At 41.6% G+C, this 18655-nt stretch overlaps 1 protein-coding gene across 2 annotated transcripts in view; it reads left to right on the forward strand.

Moving 5' to 3' along the window:
* RGS11 (regulator of G protein signaling 11) overlaps window positions 1-18655 on the forward strand; it is a 259340-nt gene that overhangs the window by 41746 nt on the left and 198939 nt on the right. For both annotated transcript variants that reach the window (XM_082260013.1, XM_082260014.1), the window contains exon 2: window positions 18309-18405. In XM_082260013.1, the coding sequence (XP_082116139.1) occupies window positions 18309-18405 (97 nt within the window). The remainder of the gene's footprint in view (window positions 1-18308; window positions 18406-18655) is intronic.

Raw genomic sequence — 18655 nt, forward strand, 5'->3', positions numbered from 1 at the left:
CATCTAGTCGGGCGCTGAGTGATGACAGCTCCAGTCTTAAAGGTGTATGCGCACCTTTCCAAAAGTAAATGGTAGGGCGCATACACTTGTGGAAAGTGTAATTTAGGGTACCAAAGGTACCGGAACATTACAGTAAAATGCAAAACGAGAGAAAAGGGTAGATGGATCTCTAATGTATAACCATAGTGATGAAGGTCTAAATAGATAAAGAAATTGGGCCAGTAAACAAACTAAAAGTGTATCAATAAAGAGAAAAAAAAAGGAGATCCATTTGTGGGTGTCAACCCACTTGCTATCTATGATTATTGGGGTCCAAAGAGACACCCTTGTCCCAGGTCCGAAAATGGCGATATTGCAAGCTAGAGGCTTAAGTGAGCCTCTATATATAGTGGTAAGTCATAGCTCCTCCCCTGCCTCCCATCCCCAACGTCATGCCGTGTAAGCCGCAAACGCAGGCAAAAAAAAAGGAAAAAGGGAAAAGGGAAAATATTTTTCCTAGTGTGTGGCATTTTCTCAGTCTGTTTATTGTCCTCCCTTGCAATACTGATCTCACATGTGGCTTTTTTGGATTGGTAATATATTATGTATTGCCAAAAGCGTTTCTATAGATTTCTGAGCAGATTTGCTGTCTTTATTACCTTTGTTACTCATTACATGCTGGGGATATTCTCTTGCACTCGCTTGCACTTTTGCGACTGGATATATGGCCGTCTTGATACGCCCCTGGTAAGCAATTTTGGCTACCTGTGTGTTGCCGACATGGTTGTTGACTCCAGATGAATCTGGGCTGCAGGGCCATCGCTCTTGTCTTCTGACTCCAGGGCGTTTTGAGGATCTGACATCACTTCCGGTTAACACCTGGAAGTACGTCCCCGCAATGGAGGAACGTCTTGTCACATGTATGCCCGCATTTGCAAGGCGTGACGTGGGGGACAGGAGGCGGTGGAGGAGCTACGACTTACCACTATATATAGAGGCTCACTTGAGCCTCTAGCTTGCGATATCGCCATTTTCCGACCTGGGACAAGGGTGACTCTTTGGACTCCACTAATCACAGTTGGTAAGTGAGTTGACACCCACAAATGGATCTGCTTTTTTTTCTTTTCTCTTCGTTGATAAACTTTTAATTTATTTAATGACCCAATTTCTTTATCTATTTAGACCTTTATCACTATGGACGTATATTAAGGATCTATCTACCTAACACCCAGAGGTGGGGGACTTGAGTCACATGACTTGACTTAAGTCACCAGTTTGAGGACTTGAGACTTTCTTGACTAAAATTAATAAAAGACTCGACTTGACTTTGACTTGAGACCTATGACTCGAAATGACTTTACTTTTTTAAGTTATTAAATATTTTCATTTTCTCAAGATGGGTTAAAGCAAAATGAATGTGCCTGTTATGTTTCTGACACCACAGTCACTTAAAGAGGAAGAAACCCTCCTCTGAAAGTTGTACCTATAGGTAAGCCTATGATAAGGCTTACCTTTAGGTACTGTAAATATCTCCTAAACTTGTACCGTTTAGGAAATATTTACATGAAATGCAGCCAGTGACATCACTGGCGCATGCGCTCTGAAGGAATGGCCGCTGGTGCCGTTCCTTCAGAGCCCCGTGCCGTGACCGTCGTCTCCCGCGCACATGCGCGGGAGTGACGTCATCGCGGCTCCAGCCAATCAGATGGCCTGATGCCGCAAACCTGGAAGAAGGGCAACAGAACATGTCACCCATGAGAGAGGTGAGCGGTTGGCACTTCGGGGCTTCGTTTTAAGGCAAGTATTTCATAATAAGTTAGTATGTGCTGCATACTAGCTCATTATGTGTTTGTCTTTCAGGTGTTTTTTTTTTTTTATTTAATTCAGAGGTTTACAACCTCTTTAAAACACCTCAGTGTGTTCTGATTTTTAGGACACTGGCTGTTTAACAATGGAAATACTTAACATGTTTTTAGTGACTGTGGTGTTGAAACATGACTGGACAAAGGATTTTGAGCTGTTTGGGCATTCAAAGTGTTTCTTTAATATGCCAAGAAAAAAGCACTAAGCAGTTTTGTTAATGTTGAAAATAAAACAAAACCTTTCCTGACCATTGACTTTTAACTGATTTAAAGGTGAAAATTGGGGTGGATCAGTATTTTGACTTGATTTGTGACTTGACCAAAATAAATGACTTGACTTGCTTGACTTCTAGCAGGGACTCAACTTGACTTGCTTGCTTTTCGCCACAGTAACTTGCGACTTGCTTGAGACTTGAAGGTTAATGCCCCATACACACCTGCAGATTATCTGCAGACTTTTGTCTGCAGACTTACCTTTTCTATGTAGAGCAAGGGCCTGCCGGATTGCATACAAATTGAAAGTGTTTAGGTTTGACCTCATATTATATGGTTTTGGTAAGTCTGCAGACAAAAGTCTGCACATAATCTGCACGTGTGTATGGGGCATAAGACTTGAGACTTGCTTGTGACTTGCACATGTGTGACTTATGCCCCATACACACGTGCAGATTATCTGGAGACTTTTGTCTGCAGACTTACCTTTTCTATGTAGTGCAAGGGCCTGCCGGATTGCATACAAATTGAAAGTGTTTAGGTTTGACCTCATATTATATGGTTTTGGTAAGTCTGCAGACAAAAGTCTGCAGATAATCTGCACGTGTGTATGGGGCATTACTCCCATGTCTGCTAACACCTGATGCCTCCCTAGGGAGGGCTGGTAGATCTTGCTCACCCTTTTCTCTAGTTTTGCATTTTACTTATCTGGTAAGTTGAACACATGTATTTCTTTCCAGCACCATTCAGTGATATTATATCATAGTTAGTTTTATTTCCCTTTACTTGGGTGTATGATCTGTCCATTTTAATATTTTCTTTTTGGTACATCTAAACCTCTTTATATTTGATCCCGTGTGTGGATCTGTACATATAACTGTTGTGATAACCGGATTTTTCAAGTGGATAATTGTTAGGTCTTACGTATCTATTTTTTTCAGTCTAGCATCCCAGTCTTTTAGTAAGTTAGGACAGTTATATTTTGGATATCTTTGGTTGTGCAGTGGGATGCTTATTCGTATCAACACTTCACTATCTAACTCTTTATTATTATTCATGTTCATTAGATGCCTACTTTTTTTTATGACGATTTCATCCATAATCTCCGATCTAATATCATACATTGAATGCTTTATCTTAGATCAAAGGATATCTCAGATCCTTTAGGATGTATGTATACAACACTCTATTGTACATTTGCCCTGGATGTTGTTTAAGAGGTAAGACCTACCATTAGGCATATGGTTCCTTCTTCTTTCTCAAGCCCCCTATCCCCCCCCAATATGCTGACTCAGTATGGTCCTTCACACCTCTTTTGTTCCGTCCCCCCTCTTTTACCCCCCTGCCTTGCTATTTTTTCTTTACACACTAAGTTGTTGCACATTTTTTGATTCAATGATTACCTGTTTTTCCTTCTTTCTTCACTCTTGATGTATTGAAAATAAAATGTTAATATGTGTAATAATGGATGTATATATATGCTTGAAACTAATATATTCTTTGTACTGTCTATCTGCTGTAAGGTTAGAAACATTAAAAATTGGATCCTGAAGAAGCCCATATTCTGGGATAAAACACGTTGATCTTAACCTTGTGGGATTTACTCAAATACAGATCTTTGTACTATGTGGAGACATGTACAACATGACATATTTTTATGCAAATTATATTTTCCTGTAATTTTACCAGTTTTGTATGTAATAATAAAACAATATATTGGTTTTAGCTATGATATATAGTGATTGACTTTTGCGTACATAAAAAATCCCCATTTCCCAGTGTCTTCACCTTCCTCCCTCTGGGAAAACCTGGTATACACTTTTCGTTTTCCTTTTGAAAATCAAATTTCCTGATCCTGAGAATAGGAGCAGAGTAGGGGCGGGGCCTATAGTGGTGTGCATAGGGCTCCAGCTGCTCCACGCTGAACTTTGGATATGGCAAAATTGCTATAACAGTGCAAAGGGACTTAAAATGTGAGCCTACAGTATTTACAGGGTGTAGGAGTCAGAAGTATGTAACGTAAATGATGCAGGGGTTCGGGGAGGTTATATACATAGTGCAGGGGTAATAGGTGTAATGTACTGAGTTGGGGGTCAGGTGTATGTCATGCACATAGTAAAATGTAGGGCACCCTGCCAAACTGTGGGTGTGCTATGCAATTTGTTGGAAATTTAAACTGGGATATAATACATTAAAGGAGAAACTTTGGATGGCCACCATGGCTGTGTTAGTGGAATTTCTAAAGCTGATGGACCAGTTGAGATCCCATCCTTCTATGGGCAAAAAAAGAGCCAAATCTGCTTCCTGAGTCTGTTAGGGCTCTAAAATTTTCTTACCTTTGCCCATTCCCACCATATATGCCCAAATATACCTAGAGCTAAACATCAACAAAATGGTAGCTAGCTCTGCAATTTGTTGGAAATTTAAATTAGGATATAGTACATATAAGGAGTAATTTTGGATATAACCCATGGCTGTGTTAGTGAACCTCTAGAGCTGATGGACCAGTTGAGATCCCATCTGTAATGGAACGGACCCACAATGTGCTTGTGTGCTTCCGTCAGAATACCGCTTCCTCCAATCTTGAACGTAGATATCAGATATTATGGTCGCAAATATACAAGTCTAGCTGATAATAGCTTGTATAAGATCTGGAAACGTTTAATAAACAAACTCACACAGAATATATACCACACCAGGTCAGGTGAGCCTGATTACATTATCATATGCAGATGAAATTGTATACAGAAACATAATTAACCTGAGCTAATTAACTAGCCATCTGGACAGAAACAATAGGTGATTGGGAATCCAGACCTAGACAATGTTATAAATAACATGCTAATAGCTCAACGCTTAAACCAGCCTGGATGACCAGACTGCCAGCAACAAGGCTAAGACAAAGTACATTACACATTATCCTAACAGAACACCTTATTAAACAGACAATAGCAGGAGACCCCAGTAGCAGACTGTCTGGCTCTGACCTACAATAGTCTACGAGGCAAAGCTCATACAATGTTCCATCATTCTGATACAATGGAAATAACGTATCATAGATTTCTTCAGAGATATTGTGGATAAATATTACTGTCCCATTTGAAGTAATCCAAACCATATTCTCAATGTCCATTAAGTAGCTGTCTATCATTTTCTCGGTCATCCTGTGCCTCTAATAGACACAGGGTGACTTACACATAAGAGGGTCCTAGGGAGCTGAGACGGGGATTTCCCAACCTCTCTAAGGCAAGCTGTGTTCCATGGGCCCCCCAACCAAAGTGACTCCCGTCACACCATCCTTCTATGGGCAAAGGGTGAGACAAATCTGCTTCTTGAGTCTGTTAGGATTCTGAAATCTCTTTACCTTTGCCCATTCCCACCATATATGCCCAAATGTACCTGGAGCTGAACAACAACAGAATGGTAGCTATGGAATTTGCTGGAAATTTAAACTGGGATTTGATACTTATAAGAAGGAAATTTGGATGGCCACCATGGCTGTGTTAGTGGAATCTCTAGAGCTAATGGACCAGTTGAGATCCCATCCCTTTATGGAGAAAGTGTGTGCCAAATATGCTTCCTGTGCATTCTTTACTTACAGTACTGTATATAATGCAAGGGTTGTAAGTTCAGTTGTAGTACCAGCAAGGTCAGTATGGCAATACCGGTGCCTTGGCATTCAGTCATGTGATGGGTAGAAGTCCCACAAGAAGCTTGTGAAAGCTCCAGCCCAGTGGGCCACAGAGTTTGACAATACCACCCAGTGCACTCTGTAATCTATAAGATCTGGTCGGAAAAATTCCCTCTGGTCAACCACCTCCCTATCATCCTCCTACAAGTCTATGAGAGGACACTTGTGATGAGTGGAGTGGCCATTACTTACCTATGCCAGCACAAAGCACTGGAGTGGGAGACCAGGGAACACATTTATACCATGAGAAATTGTTTTTAAAAAAGCAATTCTGTTCAAAAACCTTAAAAAATATAATTGCATATGGCAGTACAGGACGTTGAAGAAAGTGTGAGATTTCAAATAGACTTAAAATTTAGTCACAAAGCATTGCATAAGATTATTGATAAGCACAGTCGATTTTCTAACTTTGGCCCGCCTAGAGCTGATGGGCCAGTTGAGGTTATCTGAGGAAGAGGCACAGCCTCAAAACGCGTCAGCCCTCCGTCTTCATGAGACATTGGACTTTTCAAACGATGCTGCTCTATGGAATTGATATGCTGGATTACTACGCATGTTTGTGAGTAGTTGATTTTAAACTTATGTTATTAAAAGCCCGCTGAGGATAATGCGCTAGGCTGGTGTGCCCTTTCTTTGTGTTTGTATTTGCGAGATTATTTCCTTCTATGGGTAAAGGGTGGCACAGATCTGCTTCATGTACATTCTTTTCCTACCTAATGCAAGTCTTCTAAGTTCTGTTTTACCAGTAAGGCCAGTATGGCAAACCCTGTGCCTTGGCATGAAGTCATGTGATAGGTAGAAGCCCTGCAAGAAGTTATTTAAAGCTTCAGTCCAATAGCATACAGAGTCTAAAAGCACTTCCCTGGTCACACAAATCCCCTCTGGTCAGCCATGCCCCCTTTGTCCTTAGCACCAGTGTGGGTGAGAGCACTTGTAATGAGGGGTGTGGCCATTACTCACCTATGCAAGCACAAAGCACTGGAAAGGGAGTGCAGGAAACACATATACCTTATGAGAACATTTCTAAAAGCATTTCTGTTCACAAATCAGCAAAAAAAAAAAAAAAAAATCATTACAGGACCCTAAAGAGAGCATGAGACTTGGAATAGGCTTTATATCTGGTCACAAGGAATTACTATATATATATATGTATATGTATGTATATGTATATATATATATATATATGTATATATGTATATATATATATATATATATATATATATATATATATATATAACTGTAGCTTATAGGCAAGCACTGTGGAGTTTTTGACTATGGCTCTTCTAGAGCTGATGGGCCATTTGAGAGCCTATTCTTTTATGGGCAAAGGGTGGCCCAAATATGCTTCCTGTGCACTCCTTTCTTAGCTAATGCAAGTGTTAGAAATTCTGTTTTGCCAGTAAAGCCAATATGGCAATCCCAGTGCCTTGGCATGGAGTCATGTGACAGGAAGAATCCTGCAGGAAGTTGTTAAAGCTTCAGTCTTGTAACCTAATAGAGCTGGTCAGACACTTCCGCAGCCGCTCTGGTTAGCCTCAAACCCTTTTGTCCTGAATGCTACAAGTCTGGGGCAGGGCACTTGTGATGAGGGGTGTGGCCTTACTGAACGATGCCAGCACAAAGCACTGGAGAGGGAGGCAAGGAACACATATTTGCACTCAGAGAAAAGGTTTTTGGTAGCATTTTCATGTAAATATTGTCTTAAAATTACCACATATAGCAGTAAAGGGCAAGAAAAAACAATGTGCAAAACTATAATTGGGCTTTGAATTTGGTAACAAGGGATGAGTGTATATAAAATTTTAGATTATAAAGTACAGTGGCTCTGACTTTGGCCATTCTGCGGTATTAGCTTCCAGCTTACCATAGCTGTTCTCACTCATAGGCTTGTCTAGAGGTGGAAGAGGTCAGTCACTTGGAAAATATAACATTTGGACAACAGATGTCTGAATATCTGTACAGATAATCCTCTTATAGATGACATTTTGCTGTCCGGAAAAACCCCCATTAGTGTGTAATTATGAAAATGTTGCCACACATCAAGCGTTAATACCCAAATCCCATGCAACACCTTTAATCAGTATGGTACAGTGCCTTGAAAAAGTATTCAAACCTCTTGAAATGTTCCACATTTTGTCATGTTACAACCAAAAACGTAAATTTTATTGGGATTTTATGTGATAGACAACACAAAATGGCACATAATTTTGAAGTGGAAGAAAAATGATAAATGGTTTTCAAAATGTGTTGCAAATAAATATCTGCAAAGTGTGGCACGCTTTGTATTCAGTCCCCTTTACTCTGATAACCCCCAAAAAATCTAGTGGAACCAATTGCCTTCAGAAGTCACCTAATTAGTAAATAGAGTCCCACCTGTGTGGAATTTATTCTCAGTATAAATACAGCTGTTCTGTGAAGCCCTCAGAGGTTTGTCAGAGAACCTTTTTGAACAAACAGCATCATAAAGGCCAAGAAACACCCCAGACAGGTCAGGAATAAAGTTATGGAGAAGTTTAATGCAGGGTTAGGTTTTAAAAAAATATCCCAATCTTTGAACATCTCATGGAGCACTGTTCAATCCATTATCTGAAAATGGAATAAGTATGGCACAACTACAAACCTACCAAGACATGGCCGCCCACCTAAACTGACAGGCCAGGCAAGGAGAGCATTAACCAGAGAAGCAGCCAAGAGGCCCATGGTAACTCTGAAGGAGCTACAGAGATCCAAAGCTATGGTGGGAGAATCCGTCCACAGGACAACTATTAGTTGTGCACTCCACAAATTTGACCTTTATGGGAGAGTGGCAAGAAGAAAGCCATTGTTGAAAAAAAAGCCATAAGAAGTCTCATTTGCAGTTTGCGAGAAACCATGTGGGGGACACAGCAAACATGTGGAAGAAGGCGCTCTGGTCAGATGAGACCAAAACTGAACTTTTTGGCCTAAAAGCTAAACGCTATGTGTGGCGGAAAACAAACACTGCACATCACCCTAAACACACCATCCCCACCGTGAAACATGGTGGTGGCAGCATCATGTTGTGGGGCTACTTCTCTTCAGTAGGGACAGTGAAGCTGGTCAGAGTTAATGAACCAAATACAGAACAATCTAGAATGGCCCAGTCAAAGTCCAGACCTACAGAAAATCCAGTTGAGAATATGTGGCAACACTTGAAAATTGCTGTTCACAGACTCTCTCCATCTAATCTGACAGAACTTGAGCTATTTTTCAAAGAAGAATGGGCAAAAATTTCCCTGTCTAGATGTGCAAAGCTGGTAGAGACATCCCCAAAAAGACTTGCAGCTGTAATTGCAGTGAAAGGTGGTTCTACAAAGTATTGACTCAGGGGGACTGAATACATCCCACACTTTTCAGATATTTATTTGTAAAAATATTGAAAACCATTTATCATTTTCCTTCCACTTCCCAATTATGTGCCACTTTGTGTTGGTCTATCACATAAAATCCCAATAAAATACAATTATGTTTTTGGTTGTAAGTCGACAAAATGTGTCAAATTTTCAAGGGGTATGAATACTTTTTCAAGGCACAGTACGTACCATGAATACGCTGTAATAGAAAGTAAAGATTTATTAGACATAGATGAAAAATATGTACTTGTTCATATAGTGCTGACACTTTTTCTGCAACATTATGGAGGCCTTGGCATGTGAGAATGCATTCTTAACCCTCATAAGACGTTACTATTTAATGCTACTACCACAGTCATAACTACAGGCACTGGGATGATATGAATTGAAGTGCATTGCTGCAGAGGTTGAAGGGGTTGGTGGGGTCAGCCTGTCAGTGCTCAGACCAAACGCCGCACACTGCATCAAATTGGTTTGCATGGCTGTTGTCCCAGAAGGAAGCCTCTTCTAAACATGATGCACAAGAAAGCCTGCAAACAGTTTGCTGAAGACAAGCAGACTAAGGACATGAATTACTGGAACCATGTCCTGTGGTCTGATGAGACCAAGATAAACGTATTTGGCTCAAATGGTGTCCAGCGTGTGTGGTGGCAACCAGGTGAGGAGTACAAAGACAAGGGTGTCTTGCCTACAGTCAAGCATGGTGGTGGGAGTGTCATGGTCTGGGGCTGCATGAGTGCTACCGGCACTGGGGAGCTACAGTTCATTGAGGGAACCATGAATGTCAACATGTACTGTGACATACTGAAGCAGAGCATGATCCCCTCCCTTCAGAGACTGGTCCGCAGGGCAGTATTCCAACATGATAACGACCCCAATACACCTCCAAGATGACCACTGCCTTGCTAAAGAAGCTGAGGGTAAAGGTGATGGACTGGCCAAGCATGTCTCCAGACCTAAACCCTACTGAGCATCTGTGGGGCATCCTCAAACGGAAGGTGGAGGAGCGCAAGGTCTCTAACATCCACCAGCTCCGTGATGTCATCATGGAGGAGTGGAAGAGGACTCCAGTGGCAACCTGTGAAGCTCTGGTGAACTCCATGCCCAAGAGAGTTAAGGCAGTGCTGGAAAATAATGGTGACCACACAAAATATTGAGACTTTGGGCCCAATTTGGACATTTTCATTTAGGGTTGTACTCAGTTTTGTTGCCAGCGGTTTAGACATTAATGGCTGTGTGTTGAGTTATTTTGAGGGGACAGTAAATTTACACTGTTATACAAGCTGTACACTCACTACTTTACATTGTAGCAAAGTGTCATTTATTCAGTGGTGTCACATGAAAAGGTATAATAAAATATTTACAAAAATGTGAGGGGTCTACTCACTTCTGTGAGATACTGCATCTGCTGGATTGACTATCTGGTAACACTCTATCTCTTCCTTGGGGTCATCTTCCATAGACCCAACTGTCATTGTAGTAATCTTTTGTATTCCACATTTAGCACACCTGTAAAACAAATAGGCAAGCAATCCTATGACTATAATTCCTACAAGGACAAAAATAATTTGTTGAATCCATTAGCCCATCCACCCACCGATGTTCCAACCAGCAAATGGATTCCAATTACTATGCTTTTCAGGGGTGTTGAGATCAATGGCCTGTTTCCTCAGTTTTACCATCTTCTGGAAATGTGCTTCTATGTTTTGTGTCTCAGGGCTTTCAAACCAGGTACAGCAAGCAATATCATTTGCAAGCACACACAGGCCTCCCTCTTTGGCTACTAGGTAGTCTAAGGCCAATTTAATTTGCATGGTACGCTTGTGTAGTAATCTTAGGTCTGCAGCTATTTCCTTGATTGCACTATCAGTTTCATTAAACATCTGGCTGCAGAAACATTTCCCATCCTGGGATTTTGTCACATTCCAGCATGGATTACAGAATACAGATTCTGATCAAACAGTGGGAAATGATCCGCTTCAGCTTGAGTATAGCCCAGTGAGGGCTCAATAGGATTTATCAGTGGCGGCCCGTCCATACAGGATGCAGGGGCGCCGCCCCCTTATCCATGCGCCCAGCCCCTAATCTACATGCATTAGAAGCACATGATTAGAGCCGGAGGCTCTAATTGGCCTCAAAAAGGGTGGACTCGGGGCGCAGAGCAATGCGCCCAAAGCCCACCCAGTTGTGTGACATTAGTGAACTAATATTAGCTAATGTCTCCCTGTTGCTCCTTAACGACCAATCAAGAAGCGGGTCCTGAGTCCCGATTGGCCGGGAGTCTTAAGACCCGATTGGCCATGAGTCCTAACTCCTGATTGGCCGGGAGGAGAATCGACTGGTAAGACTCCAGAGGAGAAGCAGGGGTGAAGACGCCACCTGCATGGGGTAAGTGCAGGGGTTGGCGGGGGGCCTGACAGGCGATCGAATCGATCGAGTGATAGGGGGGTTATGTGGTTGGCTGGCTGGGGGGGCTGTGGGCCACCCCCCCAAGTAAATTAAGCACCAGCCGCCACTGGGATTTATAGACACACGGATAATCTTGGCCCCACAGTTTTTGGGTGTGAGTATTCCCATGCAGTCCTTGGGGGCTAGAAGCCTCTCTGCTGACCTAATGTATTTACCATCTCTATAGAAAAAGTAATCTGGGTTTGACATATTTTCTATTTTAATACCTCATTATATACCTTTTGTCTGTGCCAAGCAAGGGAATGTTCCGAAATGTCTTTTATTATATTTAGTATAAGGTGTATGCTTAAAATAGTAAAACATTCATGGCATTTCTAGACACACTGGTGTTTGCGCAGCCTTGTATTGTTTAAAATCAGAGTGAAGGTAAATTGGTTTAACATCTGGGGCCCTATCAAGGCCAATTTTTGGCCTGGCCTATAAAGATACAGTTTTCCAGGTGGTTAAATTAATGGGAATGGGTATCAGGTGTATACCTTTTGAACTGTCTGGTTTATGTGAACAGATCCAGCAAAACCTAAAGTTACCCCTTATGCCCGCCAACATGTACAATTTGTTCAGGTGGTTTTCTTCCATAGCCTTGACTACTAGGATCAAGCAAAGGCATAACGACAATTTACTCACCTTTTAAGAATGGCTGTACTTTCTTGCAGTGGCTGGCATGTATCCACATCTGTTTCCTTTCCAACTTTACAGCTGTGGCAGTTGTCAGGAGCACTTGGTAGGGTCCCTCAAACTTTGACCCCAAGGGTACTTTCACATGTTCTTTCACTATGACCGAATCACCTGGCTGTAAGTCATGTGTTCCAGTTACTTGATCTGGAATAGAACAACAAACAAGCTTGTGCATTGTAGTTAGTTGCTTGTGCAGGTCAATTACATAAGCAGCAAGATCATTATACATTACAGCAGTCTGACGTGGAAAATATAATCCTGTTTTAGGTGGGCCCCCAAAAAAAATCTCATATTCTTCGGTGGAAGAAGGCACATTAATACATATTTTTTGATCCTGCCCTAAATTATCAGATTTCTGGAAAAAAGTCAGAGGCATTATGCAAAAGTTCTCAGAAGTAGAAATTCCAGAGGAACCGGCTTTCTTTCTTTTACAGTTAAGCAGGATACCAGTGAAAAGATACAGAGGATCCATATTATGCCACTTGGCAAACGCAGCTAGATCTTGCATTCCCCTTAACTGGAAGAAACAAATGCCCCCAACAATAGAATGTTGGATACGTAAAGTAGAGGAAATAAATAAAATGGAAGATTTGGTTTTGACAGCTCAACACAAAAGAGAAAAGTATACAGAAACATGGGGAGCATGGAATTTGCTTATACTTTCGAGTCAAGGGATAGCCCTGTTAGAGGAGGGTATGATAGACTCTTGAGTAAAAAAAAGGATAACTCGACAGGAAAGGGAGGAGATAATTCCTCATATCCCTTTCCAATCCCTATTTGTATGTGGGGCAATTCCTTGAGAGGGGTGGACTTTCCTCCCACAATTGCTAGTGGCCCAGATGTAAGGGGGATGTCCTTTGGTAGGCAGGGCTTTTGAGTTATAGTCCAGGCGGAGCCAGAATCAACTAAGCATGAAATTTCCTGGTCTGTTAATTGTGGAAACCATAATGTTACAAAAGCGTCCTTGTCATCTGTCTCGGAAATGCACAAGTTAACCTCTGTCCTCTCAGAGAATTAGTGATGCTTTGCTAGTCATTTATCACCTTCTCCCTTCTTCTTCTGCTTATGTTTATCAGGCAGTCTGCACCTTCTAGCAAGACGCCAATCCTGCCACAATTAAAGCACTTCCTGGTTGAAAATGTTTAGCTCCTTGAGCCTGATCTTGGGCCACAAAAGCATTAAACCTCTTCTCTTTTCTTTCTTCTTCTTGGGCCTCAATACTGCTGCATACTTCCCTCAGCAAAGCCCATTCATATCCCTTCCACTCTGGTTTTGTTTACCATTAATCGTTTACTTGTTGATTCCTTAAGTCCCATCACCAGGGCTTTTTTTCAGCAGGAACGCGGGGGAACGCAGTTCCGGCACCTCCAGCACTGAATGTATGTAAAAGCAAGGGATGGGGGTGTGTTGGAGGGTCTTTTGATGCTGGCTGCTTGGGGATCTATTGTCACTGGTAAGGATCTGTTATTGTGTGAGGGTCTATTGTTGCTGCTAGTGGATCTTTTGTTGCTGGAGGGTCTTATGTTGTTGGTAGGGATCTCCTGTTGAGGTAGAGGTCTATTGTTGGCTGATCTATTGATACTGGTTGCTGGGAGAGCCATTGTTGCTACTTGAGGGGTCTAATGTTGCTGGGGTGGATCTTTTGTTGCTGGGTGAGGTATTTTGTTGTGTGTGGGAGGTGGGTAGGGGTGGAACCAAGGGACAGTGCTCAGAGGTGGGTAGTGGGTGGAGACAAGAGGTGACTCAGAAGGGGGGAGTTCCTGCACCTATTCTCCGAGAAAAAAAGCCCTGCCCATCACCACAGCATTCTTACAACCTATGGCAGTAATGTTAGTGCGATCAGTCACATCTACCCCCACTGTTTCTGCCATGGTCTGGACACGTTTAAAGTAATCAAAAACATCCTCAGTCTTTTCTTGTCTCACATCTAGCAAGCCACCTGATTTGTTCTGCGAGGGCCATTCATTTATAATTCTACAACATTCCGTCCACTTCCTTTCTAATGTGTCTATTGTCTTATCTTCATCTCAAAATGGCAAATTTACCCTGCTTGTAGGGCATATTCTGACATTAGCATTGTCACCTGTACTTTTCTGCGTGACCTTGTTTAGATCAGCGGATTGAAGGACTATCCTCAGCAATTGAGCCATGTCTGCCCAACATAGATCCTGTGTTTCTTTTAGTTTGTTAATTTCCTGCATAAAGACAGCTTTGTCTTTTGAGGGATGTGGGATATCCTTTGTAAGTGCGTGCATTTTCCTTGGGAAAAGGGCTGGTAACTGGTACTTGTTGTAACTATCGGTTGACTATCATCTAGTCCTTGTCTTGTATTGGTAATTACTTGACCAGGATATGCATTATATCTTAAAGCGGAGTTCCGGCCACAAAATCGACATAATCGATTTTGTGGCCATCCGCTTGCTTTTCGTCACCTGAAAAGGAAATGGATAGTTACGATTTTTTTTTTTTACTTACCTTGTTATTGTAGAAAAATATACTCACCTTTCTTCCACTTCCTCCCTCGGGGGCCGCGGCCCACGCCGTCACTTCCGGTTTGCAATGATTCCTGGGAGCTGAACGTCATCGCTCCCCGGAATCAATGGGACGGCACCGGCCCCGCTTGTCACTTCCGGTGCGGCGCCCCATTCCCTGCTAAACAGCTTCTGGGCATGCCCAGAAGCTGTGGAGGAATGCGGCGCCGCACAAGAAGTGACGAGAGGGGCCGGTGCAGGCGCATTCTGGGAGAAGAAGACACGGAAGAGGACGCTGAAGAGGATCGCGCTGGCTTCAGCTGCCCACATCCGAGATGGCAACGCTGGAGAAGAAATTCTAAAGGTAAGTATTTCTTCTTGCAGGCAAGTGTGACCTAGGACAGTACAGAGGCTATCCATTGTGGAATGTACTAGCCCTGACTGTCCCAGGGGTATTTTTATTGAAAACATTTTTTCATGGCCGGAACTCCGCTTTAAGCCAAGTTCAGCTTCATCTTCTTCCTGGGCAGCTATAATCTCTAAGTCTCTAACTTCCCTGTATGGTGGTTCGTGTCTTGCCTGATAACTTGGAGGAGGAGGATGAAGATCTGGGAAAAAGGGTGCTGTAGGTGACATGGATACTGAGGGGCAGACTCTGGATGACCTTTTAGAGGAAAGAGGGGCCTTTATCTCATTTTGATTCTCATCACTGTCCTCATCCTCGCTAGCCCCATTCTCTGCTTTAACTGTCTCATTCTCTGCTTTTTTCTTTTTGCCCCTTTTACTCTGCCTATAACTTACATTGTCCCTGGATAATTGTAACTTATCAACCATCACTGACAGGTTTTGTTCACATATCTTTCCATTTCTTAAACATTTAGATAACACTTGAATTGCCTTGTCTAAATCTTTCTTACTGGGCCCATCAGTAATATGTGTTAGAAAACTCTTAACAGGTTCATAATTAGTCAAAATTCCATCACGTTGCATACTTTCAAAAATCCAAAATTGTACACATTTAATTCCCATGTCCAACTCTGTCAGTCTACCATGATAATTAACATACACAGAGATCCAAGTTGCTACATCATAAACTCCTTCTTTTGGGATTGGATCTGGTCTGTTTTTAGTCCAACCTATAACAGTCTTGGTGTCATTCCTTAACCACTGTCCGTATCTATCCATCATTTCTGCCAAAGGACTCAATTTACTTGTGCCATTTGTAGTCATCTCTCGGCATTGACAGGTCCATGGGTTTGCCGCTGTCCCATTTTTAGAGTCCTTCTTGAGTCTCTACTACAATTTGGGTCGTCACCCAAATTGTTTCTCCGGGCCACACAAAGTAACTGTCAAATGGCACTTTATCACACTTGCCACACAGGCTCTTTAAACCACTACAGTCCTTTGGTCAAACATTTTGTACAAGTCTCACATATCTATTGACACCCCAAGCATAAAAACAGAACATTAACAATCCACCGAAAATAATAATAATAGGTTCTATTATTTCTGCAACAAGTGAAGTAGAGGAGTTATTTGGGTCAGATTGCGTAACATTAACAATATTCTGGCTTACATTCATTATATCTCACCATCTTATAAACAGCATAGGACTCCTCCAGCTAGCAGAGCTCAGACACCAACTGCTACTTGCCACGGAGGCAGAGATGTATAGTAACTAAGTAGAATTACTTCACTACTGTACTTAAAGTGGAAGTAAACCCTCCTATCGTTTTCAAGCAAGGAAGCTGCCATCTTGGCCTTTGTTTGATCTTCAACTGCCATGATGCTGCATATGTGATCAGTTATGATACCAGCCATTGGATGGTTTGATAGTTTGGTTGAGAGCACTACCAATGGGAGTGTTACATTTCCGGCACGTGCCGGAAATGTAACTGTTTTTTCAAATTGTTAAGTAATGGGTTTACTTCCTCTTTAAGTACCGAAAGGCGGTATCTGTACTTTCCTAGAGTAGAATTTTTTTCTCCTACTTCCACTTTTAATTCACTACATTTTTTCGATGATTTCAATACTTCTATTCCGATATTTTTTTTTTGTGCTGCATAGTTACTCGTTACAATTATAAAAATTACCACTGCCAGAACAGTAGATGGCAGGTTTCATGAAGCTCAAAACGTGTATTATCAGCGCATACGAAAATAAATGCTACTGTATGTATAAATAAAAGCTGCATTTGAAATAATAAAAAACAATATGATGTTCAAACTTTTGACTTCTTTCTTTAATAACTACATAACACAGTACTTGTACTTTTACTTTCAGTACTTGAGTAGCAATTTTTTTTCAAAACTACTGGTACTTTTACTTTCAGTACTTGAGTAGTAAAATTTTTTTTTAAAACTACTTGCAATACTTAAGTACAAAAAATGTTGAATACTTTAGTACTTCTTCTCAAGTCACTTTTTGATCGAGCACTTCCACTTCTACTCAAGTCCCTTTTTGATCGAGCACTTGTACTTTTACTCAAGTATGGGTTTCGAGTACTTTATACAACTCTGCACTGAGGGCAGAATAAGTAAGAATAAAAAAGGTCTTACTGGTGGCCACTTGTCTGCTCTGCGTGGATTTCACATCTCTCTGGTCGGGGGTCCACTGGACTGGATCCGAGTCACAGGCGCCAGCTGTTACTTTCGGTTAGGGAATCTTCAAACAAGACCTTCAAGATGAGATAGTGAGTTCAAATTGATAAAAGAAAAGGTGCATTTATTCACTGCAGTGGGAGGATACAGTCTTACAAAAGCTCAGTTTGAAGTTAACTGGGCAAAGGCAGTAATATATCATCTAGCTAATAGCATTAGGCTAACTAATTTATAGTAATGAATGTGCATAAGACATAGGCGTGTTCTAGGTTGTAATCTAGGTGTGATTGTATAGTCAATCCAATCTGTCTCCATATCTTCTGAATGGCAAGCTAATAGTTAAATGGGCGTTAGCATCATGTGACTGACACAAAAGGGGAACTAGCAGCAGTCCGCCATGACAGTTGTTGGTTCAAACTGGTTCTGACCACAAATGTCTATTCTTTGTTCAAATAGGAAGGTAGGTGGTTGGTTTTCATCAGGCGATGATTGTCATCACATGTTCAGATTTTTGTTTCCTACAGTTTTACAGAAAAGTGTACAATAGCTCCTATAATGAAATGACAGTGAAAAAGCAGAAGTACCAGTATATATGGTATATAGAGAACACATTTATCAGACCCCCATATATTTACTCGAGACAGAAATGCCAAACAAATACTCCCTGCCCACCGATCCTTGTCCAGGCCCAGGAGCCATGCACATCTAAAGGAATGTCGAGAACGCTAAATTTGATGTAATTCCTGCAAAGGATTTTATCAGGAAATATTTGAACTGGTGGTATTCCTGATTATTCCAGCATCAAATACCAAGGACAGCAAAAGAAAGTTAAAAAAAAAAAAAGAGTTTGCCAAATTGCTTGATTTTTTTACTATTTTGTAAGGGCTAAAGTATTTTGTATTGTGTTCATTTTGTAATGTATCTTTGCTCTTCATTATCTCAATGTCTCTAATGACACCTCCGTTATTTCCCTTCAGATGGAGCGCCTGATAGTGGCCATGCAGGACCCAGATGTCGGCATCAAAATGAGAAACCAGCGCTTGCTCATCACGGTGATTCCTCACGCCATGACCGGTGAGTCCAGTCTTATCAGTAGAAGCAGTTTGTGATTAGTACTGTCATAGAATTCTTTTGCGTAAAGCCAAACATTTTTTCTTTCCTGTCCATTGAGGGGCCCGGGAATTCAAATCCAGTAGGTGGCAATATAACCCGATAGTATCTGCTGTACTGTGTGCCCTAATAGACTCCAAGAAAAGGACATCTCTTTCTCATCCATCGAGGGACATAGGAATTCAGGTCCTGTAGGTGGCAGTATAGCTCGACA

This window comes from Pelophylax lessonae (genome assembly GCF_965119305.1).
Source record: "Pelophylax lessonae genome assembly, chromosome: 6".
Taxonomy (NCBI): domain Eukaryota; kingdom Metazoa; phylum Chordata; class Amphibia; order Anura; family Ranidae; genus Pelophylax; species Pelophylax lessonae.